The sequence below is a fragment of the Rhagoletis zephyria genome, unplaced genomic scaffold (genome assembly GCF_001687245.7).
Source record: "Rhagoletis zephyria isolate East Lansing unplaced genomic scaffold, Rhagoletis_zephyria_1.1 Rzeph_scaffold_01093, whole genome shotgun sequence".
NCBI lineage: Eukaryota > Metazoa > Arthropoda > Insecta > Diptera > Tephritidae > Rhagoletis > Rhagoletis zephyria.
This window is the reverse complement of record NW_016158177.1, coordinates 138,304-146,685: the sequence shown is the minus strand read 5'-3', so window position 1 is coordinate 146,685 and position 8,382 is coordinate 138,304. Positions and strand designations below refer to the sequence as shown.

Sequence of the window (8,382 nt, the reverse complement as noted above, 5' to 3'; positions counted from 1 at the left end):
AACTTTTACATTTCAAAGCTCCCTCAACCACCAGAGGGAGTCTCGATTGTCTCTTATGCCGACGATTGCTCGATCATGGCGACTGGGAATGGAATTGATGACCTGTGTTCGAAAGTAAACGGCTATCTCTCCGAACTTTCTCGCTTCTTCACTGCAAAGTGTCTAGCCCTCTCCCCTACGAAATCCTCCGCGACCCTGTTCACAACCTGGACGAAGGAGGTCAGGCTACCGCTGGGGATTCACGTCGATGACACACCAATTCCGACGGTGAATAACCCCAAAATACTCGGAGTAACATTCGACAGCCTGCTCTCCTTCTCTGCGCACTCAACCGCTATTGTCAATAAAGTACAGAGCCGCAACAAGGTCCTCAAGTCGCTAGCCGGCAGTACTTGGGGCAAAGACAAAGAAACGTTGCTGGCAACATACAAGGCAATAGGCCGGCCGGTTTTGAAACTAGCAGCGCCAGTGTGGTTGCCGGGGACTAGTAGGACGCAGTGGACGAAGCTACAGACTGTACAGAACACCGCACTCAGGACAGAGACAGGATGCCTCCTGATGTCGCCTGAACATCATCTCCACGACGAGGCACAAATGCTCCCCATAAAGGAGCACAACATAATGCTCTGCAAGCAGTTCCTGATCGGGAGCCACAGAAGTGGCCACCCAAACAGACAGCTGCTTGCAGAGGAGCCCTCGCCTAGGCACATCAGGAGGCATCTATATGAACTGATGGACGAAGTCCAGAACGGCATTCACAGGGAGTCAGTCTCGAGATATGTAGACTCTAGACCTGTGAATGCCGTTCTAGGCATACCGCCCCGGACATAAGACGTGACGGAGCTTCATCTGCCTCGGGAGACACGAACAACAATAGCCCAACTCCGCTCTGGCTACTGCAGCAGGTTAAACTCCTACCTAAGCAGATTGAATGAGGATGTGCCGAATGAGTGTCCGGCATGCGGAGAGACCCCACATGACTCGAAACATCTCTTCGCATGCCCGGAAAACCCGACAACCCTAACGGCCTTGTCCCTGTGGACAAACCCCACAGAAGCTGCACGCTTCCTAGGGTTGCCGTTAGTGGAACTTGACGACAACGACNTTGTTATATTGAGCGATCTGCTACAGCTAACCATAATCCTGGTAGGGGCGTCGTCGTACATTGTGCAGAATACCAAATCGTTTATCTGCCTAGCCAAGTTTATTGCCCTACGGTTGATTGATTGGCTTCATTGCCATAAATCGGTTGTCTCCTATATCTTGCGCGACATGTTCTGGAGTCCGAGTTAGAGTTTTGTTTCTGGGGTGAGCTCCGATGAGCAGGACCCGCGCATGTTGTGGAAAGCCGTGGACGCAGTGGTTGCGCCTTGGCTTCAGCAACATGCACCCCCAAAAGATGTGACCCACTCTCTAAACCCTGAGCTGGTTTTTAGGGAACTCGGTCCGTTGCAAGAACTGCACCTAACCGAAGAGGTGTTCGGGTGGTCTACTTTGACTCAATGCCAGACTGGAGGGAAAAGATGCGGAGCAACTCTGCTGCAAAGTGTTGCTCTAGGGACGAACAACGATTAAGAGATTTTACTTATCTATCGGCGATCTAATGCCGAAACAACAGCAAGGGGTCGGGTAAAACCTGAGACATCCCAGTACGTAAAATCTGCTAATACTTTGTACTTTATAACGCTTTATTTGACGGAACAGGCACAAAACAAGTACGTGTGCAGAAAACCGTACTCATTGTACATGCCGTCCACTGTAGTGGTACAACGGTTAATAGCAAAACCCTACCGAAACCGGGGATGTCTCATGATAATAACACAATAATTATCCTGTTAGCTAAGAGCTAACTAAAGGGTCAGAACGCCTCATATGGACAACTGTGAATATTAAAAATAATGTAATCGTTCGCTTTTAAACTTACCATATTTGGCTCAAATGGCGGCATTGGCATACCAGTGGGCAGCAGAAGTGGTGCAACGCGCGACTGACCCTGTGGACTTAAAGTTGGAACGCTGGTCCGTATGTTGCCTAAAAAAATAGACAAAAAGTATATAGCATGCAGTCGAAGCAGAACACTTTCAAGGCTCATTCTTGTGCGACAATACAACATACCTGATACGCCACTATTACTGTGTGGATGCTGTGCGGCGGGCTGTTTAAGCGCCGTCGGTGGAGGACTTGCCACACTGCCCGGCAATAATTGTACACCTTGTGATTGTATCGTATGCATGCCAGCGATTGTGGGTTTAGCGCCACTAGCAATTGGCAAGCCGCCAGCTTGCAAGGGCGGCGAAGGCGTCATCTGCTGGTGGTGGACTTGTTGCCCCTGCAGATGCGTCGGTGGTTTGGCTTGCAGTAGCATTTGTGGGTGTTGTAGACCCATAATGCCACCTGGTTGTATTACTAGGGACGATGCTTGTTGCTGTGGGATTTTATTGTGACCTTGGTGATGGACAGCCGTCACACCATGTGGCAGTTGAGCGTGTACACTTTGCTTCTGCTGCTGCTGTTGGCTCACCATGGAGACACTGACCGGCGGTTGCAGCACAGTTTGCTGTTGCTGTTGCTGTTGTTGTTGTTGCTGTTGTTGTTGTTGCTGTTGTTGCTGCTGCTGATGCTGCTGCTGGTGCTGTTTAATCAGCTGACTTTGCTGCTGTGGCGTTAGCACTGTTATCTGTGGCTGTTGCTGATGCTGCTGTTGAGCCATTGACGGCACATATGCTCCAGTATGCTGCGGCGTTTTTCCTGCCTGTAGGTGCTGCGGTGGTGCTGCTATGTCTCCAACCTGCGCGCCAACCGGTGCCTTCGAGCTAACCACTTGTACTGACTGCTGACCAGCGATTGCCTGTCCTTGCTTGATGACGAGCGTCTGTTGTGCCGGCTGATGCTGGGACGCATGTGCCTGCATGTGAGGTGAGTTTATATGTGCTACCTGCTGAGCGTTCGGTGGTGGTATGTTCACCAACAGCTGTTGTGGCGGTGGATGCTGCTGCAGTGTGTGGCGTGCGGTAATGACATTGGACGCAATAACGTTATTTGTGTTGGAAACAACAATATGTTTCGCCTGTTGCTGTTGCTGATGCACAAGCTGCTGGGCTTGTGACACCAGATGATGCGGTTGCTGTGTTTGTTGTTGCTGGTGGTGGTGTAGCGTCTTCTGGCTGTTAAGCACGTGCGCTTTCAGAGTGGGCGGACGTACATTTGATGGCTGCGCGTGCATTACCACTGGACTCTGTTGCACCACAATGGATTGCTTGCTGCCAGCTGTTACCGCCGGCGTTATTGTCGTTTGCGGCTGCACAATTTGTTGTTTTATGATAACGGGGGTCGTCGTGGTCTTAACAACGACGCTAACAGCTGATTTGTTCAGCAACGAAATGGGAGTGCCCAGTGGCTTCGAAGAAAGCTCCACCCCCTGTATTGGTTTTACGGCTGCAGAAGGTGCAGCCGCAGAAGGTGGAGCCGCATTTGAGGCCGTTGGCACAACCATGTGTGGTGCCTGAGAGTTTGTTATATTAGTTGCAGTTTTACTTATGAAGGGAGTCGAGCCGCGAATGTCCTGCGATTTTGCCACATTCTCTGCCGTTGCCGCTGCTATGGCCGCCTGCACCATCTTCTTCGCATCCAAAGGCGTCTTTTGCATAGTGGCCAGGGTGGCTGCAGCTGTGGCAACTACCGCTGCCGGGTTGGCCTCCTTACCCTGTTGATTATTACCGCTGATTATACCAGTGACTGGGTCGATTAGTGCTTTATTCACTATGTCCACCTTCTTTTGCGTTGCAAGAGCAGTGGGCTGACGAGCTGGTACGTCAGCGCTTGGCAATGACGCTATAGGTGGATTCTTGCTCTCATCATGAGTACTGTTAGGACTATTGCTGCTGCCAACGAACGAATCTATTTCGGCTGCAGCAAGCGCCTTCTTTTTCGGGTGCTGTGGTACGGCATGATGAGTTGGCATCGGCATTGGTTGCGTTTGTGGTTCAGTATACGTTGAGGGCTGAGCTGAAGTCTCTGCGGATAACTGGTGTGGTTGTTGCGTCACCAATTCTTCCGTTCCCATAACCGCTTTTGTAGTTGCTGTTGCTGCAACGGCAACGGTGTTCGATACGCTGCATGCAGCATTCGCTGCCTTGGCGGCCGATAGTTCTTGTTCGAGTGCCGCTGTGGGAACTGTTAATGTGCGTTGTTCCTGCTTATGCTGTTCATCCGTATCGCTTGAGAGGTCGAGAGAGATGCCGATGGCTTCGACGCTTCCTTTGCGGTCTTTCGAACGCCGCGGCCGTCCTACCGCCGGAGACGATGGTGTGTGCGTGGGTGTCTCCCCGCCAGCGGGCTTTTTCGGATTTACGGTGGTGCTTGCATTGCGCCCCGACCGTCTGGGTGGTGTTTGCGCACCCTTCGGGAACATTGCGTTGGTGTTAATACCTGTTGCAGCTGCTGCTGGTGCATTATTGCGGACCACATCTTCAATGATATCGTCGATTGTGCAACGGTCCTTTTCCTGCAGACGCCGCGATTTTCTGGTATTTGCGCCAGCGGCAGTGGTAATCATTTCCGCGACGTTCAGCAGCACCTGATCCAATTTTTGTGGTGTTGATGCTGCCGCAGTCGTGAGTGCTACAACAGCTGCAGGAGTTGCCTGAACTGCATCCATGATTGGCATGTCCGGTAGCTGCCCTGGTGGCGTTGTGGCTGACGGTGCGGTTGCGGGTGATGGTGCTTGGATATCGCATTTGTTGACTTCAATTGGAGCGGGCTGAACGGCAGGCTGTGGGTTGTTAGAGAATGCTTGTTGCTGGGGCATTGGCGACGTGTGCGGTGTAGAGTTAGACGCTTCTTCTGCTATAGGAGCGTTTGGCTTTTCACTAGCTTTCACGCTTGGTGCTGCTTGACCAGGTTTAATGGTTAAAATCAAACGTGGTCGCACATCGCTGCCACTTGAAGAACCCGTACTTGGTGCAGCGCCTTGCGCAGTCTTCGATTCTTCGCCAGAATCGTCATGAAACTCATACACATCTGAGCCTCCTGTCGCAGTTGTTGCACTCCTCAGGGTGACAGCCTGATTTCGCGACTTCTTCTCGCCACCCGTCGTGTCTACAGCTTCCGGAGCAACTTGCATTTTGTTCGGATGTTGTTGTTGTAAAGCTTGCTGCTGTTGCTGCTGCTGAGCCAAAAGATTTCGCGGCGGGCGACCTTTGCGTCCACGAATCGCCGGCGTTGCCGTTGCTGGTTTTCGTAAACGGGTTTGCACGCCGCTGGCCTCCTGCGGAGGTACTACCAGTTGTGATGGTGGGGCATTCGCGATACCGGCAGCTTGCTTCTTTCCGCCCCGCGGCTGACGGCCGCGCTTTGCAGTAGCACCACGTGCACTTGCAGAGGACCGCCCGAAGCCAAGACCTCCGGGGGTGAGAGTGGTTGCAATAGACCCCTCCAGCATGTTCATTCCCTGCTTTGTCTCGGTTTCGTCTTCGGTTTCATGATCTGTGCTGCTTGCTGTTGCATTTGTCGAATCTGGTCCATTGTGTGCCGATTGTTTGTTGGCAGCACTCTCATTTACTGCGGAGGACGACGGTAATTTAACCGCAACCGCAATATTTGCAGGTGGTACTGATGCCTTTTCTTCACCTTTCGAAGTAGCAGCGTCTTTCGCAATTGAATGCGTCGACAATTTTTTTATTGTTGCAGGCATGTTAGTAGGTGATTTGTCGCTATCAGTCTCGGGTCGTTCCCCAATTTTGGACAAGTTTTGGTCGTGTTTCTGAACTGGCGTATCGGCTTTCTTTATAACCGAATCCAGTGTCTTTACTACGCCCTTTGATACTGTAGCTTCTTCAGCGTTGATCACAGGCATTGAAGAATCTCTCTTTTGCTGAGCCATCGTTATCAAAGCTTCTTTCTCCACTGATGCTGAGTTGCTTTCAGCGCTGCAGATCACAGAAACACTTTCCGCATGCTTTTGAGTTGCCATCCCAATAGCCATGGTTGGCGCTGGTTTTTGCGACTGTTTATTAAGTTCTACTGTTTCGCCAGGCTTTGGTGTGGGCGGTTTGTTATCAACGCCAGGAACAGTAGGAGTGGGCGCTTCTGGGGTAATTAGCTGTGTTGTTGTTGCACTTACTGCAAGTGTCATTTGCTTTGTTGCATCCGAGGAACTCAAATCGGACACCTGTCGATTGCTAGCCGTTTGTGTCTTTAGCTGCTGCTTTTGTGACTCCTTCAAGCTAGCCGTAGATTGCATTTGAGGCATGAACTGCATGCCAACGGCTGTGGTTTGACTCGTCGACGTCTGTTGTTGCTGTTTTAACAGCTGCGTAGATGCTGGTGTGGGCGAATGGATTCCGATGGCCATTTGCTCCTGTTTCTGTGTCATTTGAGCAGAGCATTGTATTACGTTCTGTGAGCCACTACCAGCCACAGGGGACTGTTGGGACCGTAATGTCACCAAATTTTGGTGTCCAGTTGCCGTTGTCGTATTTGTGGGGCTTATAACAGGACGATTCGATGACATTTGTTGTTGCTGTTGCTGGTGATGTTGTTGTTGTGTTTGCTGTTGCTGCTGCTGTTGGTGGGGCTGTTGTGGCTGGGGTTGAATCAATGGCTGTAACTCTTGTGTGTTTTGCAGTGTCGGCAACACGCGTTGTCTTTGTTGTTGACCCAAATGTTGTTGTTGTTGTTGTTGCTGCTGCTGATGCTGTTGTTGTTGTTGTGCGTGCTGTGTTGATATCATTGCCAGTTGCTTGTTGTGTTGTTGTTGCTGCTGCTGGTGTTGCAATTTTTGTATTTGCAGCAGCTGCTGCTGTTGTTGATGTTGTTGTTGTTGCTGCTGTTGCAAAATTTGTTGCTGCATTTGCTGATGATGCTGTTGGCGTTGTTGTTGCTGCTGCTGCTGTATTTGCTGTCGTTGCTGTTGCAACAAATGCTGCTGCTGCACATATTGCGGTTGCTGGTGCTGATATGGCGCCATCTTTTGCATTGTAGGCATCTGAATTATCTGCGGGGAATGCCGCTGCTGTTGGTGCGAACCCATTTGCAAGCTCTGCGTTTGGAGTTGATGCTGTTGTTGAGCAACCGCTGCTTGTTGATGGCTTGCCATATAAACGCCTTTCGCGGAGATTTGAGCAGCGGACAACGGTGGCGACATTGTGGACTGCTTCGCCTGTTGTGGCGCCACATTCACAACTTTACTGATGATGGTCGGTAGCGCGGGCATTGGTGGCATTTTCTGCACAGTTAGCGGCAGCATTCCAATCGCTTTACCAGTGCTATGGTCTAACACTGTTCTAGCAGCGGACTGTTGCGGCGATTGACTGAGAGCATTTGGCATTTTCAAAGGGCCAGTACTTGGCGAACAGCTGCCATTTTTCGTATTGCCAGCTTCTGCAGGGGCGCTATCTATGTTGTGCAATTGCTGTGGCGAATGATAGGCGTTGCCACCGCTGCCAACTGAGCTTGTAGGCTGTTGAGTCGCAATGCCAGGAGCTGTGGGTACAGTGACCAACGGCGAATTTGCGTTTGGCGCGCTTATTTGGCTATGCTGCTGTGGTTGTGAAGGCAATTGCGACGTCCGTTGGCTCCCAACATGTAGCAGCAACTGTTGTTGTTGTTGCTGCGTCATTTGTGTTGGCGAGGTTGATGCCACTGTCATGCTGGAAGGACTCAGTTGTCTTGTTGGGGTGCTGCCTCTGGGCGAGGGCGAATGCTTGTTTGGGCTATGTGGCGAGGGTGCGCGCACATTGAGTGTATAAGCGGTCATTGGGTGTCCAGGGATTTGTGGTGATTGTTGCTTCTGTTGGGCCTTAGGCGAGAGCAGAACTTGATGATCACCAGCGGAGCCACTTCTAGGCGATATCAACAACTGTGGTATGGCGAAATGTGTTGACGACTCCGGTATGCTAATGGTAGGAGGCGCTGTTAGGGCGCTCGACAACGCACTCACGACGAAAGTTCTTGTCTCTGGCTGAGCGGTTGCTGCTGGAGAAAGCAATGAGGTGATCTTGAGAGTCTTTGGCGACTGCGCAGTGGTAGTGGTGTCGGTGGACTTTGCTGTTGCGCTTGAACTTGAAATTGGAATTGGCTTGTTATTGGCAAAAGGGTTTGATGTGGGCGTCATCTGACTGTCGTGAGCTGCGTCCGAGTTCTTTGTTGAAATCGGATCCAGGCTGATCATAGACGGCAGCACCGACTTCACTGGCTGTACTGTGGGTTGTTCCAAGTTACTTATCGTTGGTGGCTCCAATTTAGTTACTTTCACCGGCAAATCCAAAGCCTGGGATGAGGTGTTATTGCTTTGAGAATTACCATCAAGCTTTGTAATGACTGAGATTATTTTATTTTCTTCCACCTGCTCTTCTTCAATGCGTGTTTCGCTTGCCTTTTGCT

General features: G+C 51.0%; 1 protein-coding gene across 15 annotated transcripts in view; it reads right to left on the bottom strand.

The window, feature by feature from the left end:
• Positions 1-1,132: 1,132 nt before the first annotated feature.
• LOC108362756 (protein split ends-like) overlaps positions 1,133-8,382 on the bottom strand; it is a 140,951-nt gene continuing 133,701 nt past the window's right edge. For 11 of the 15 annotated variants that reach the window (XM_017615879.1, XM_017615885.1, XM_017615886.1 and 8 more), the window contains 3 exons: positions 6,795-8,382; positions 2,116-2,423; positions 1,133-2,031 (listed from right to left, as the gene is read on the bottom strand). In XM_017615879.1, the coding sequence (XP_017471368.1) occupies positions 1,859-2,031; positions 2,116-2,423; positions 6,795-8,382 (2,069 nt within the window). In that variant the 3' untranslated portion in view covers positions 1,133-1,858. Of the gene's footprint in view, positions 2,032-2,115; positions 2,426-6,794 lie in introns of those variants that run through there. The other 4 variants (XM_017615891.1, XM_017615892.1, XM_017615893.1 and 1 more) reach the window with 2 other exon arrangements.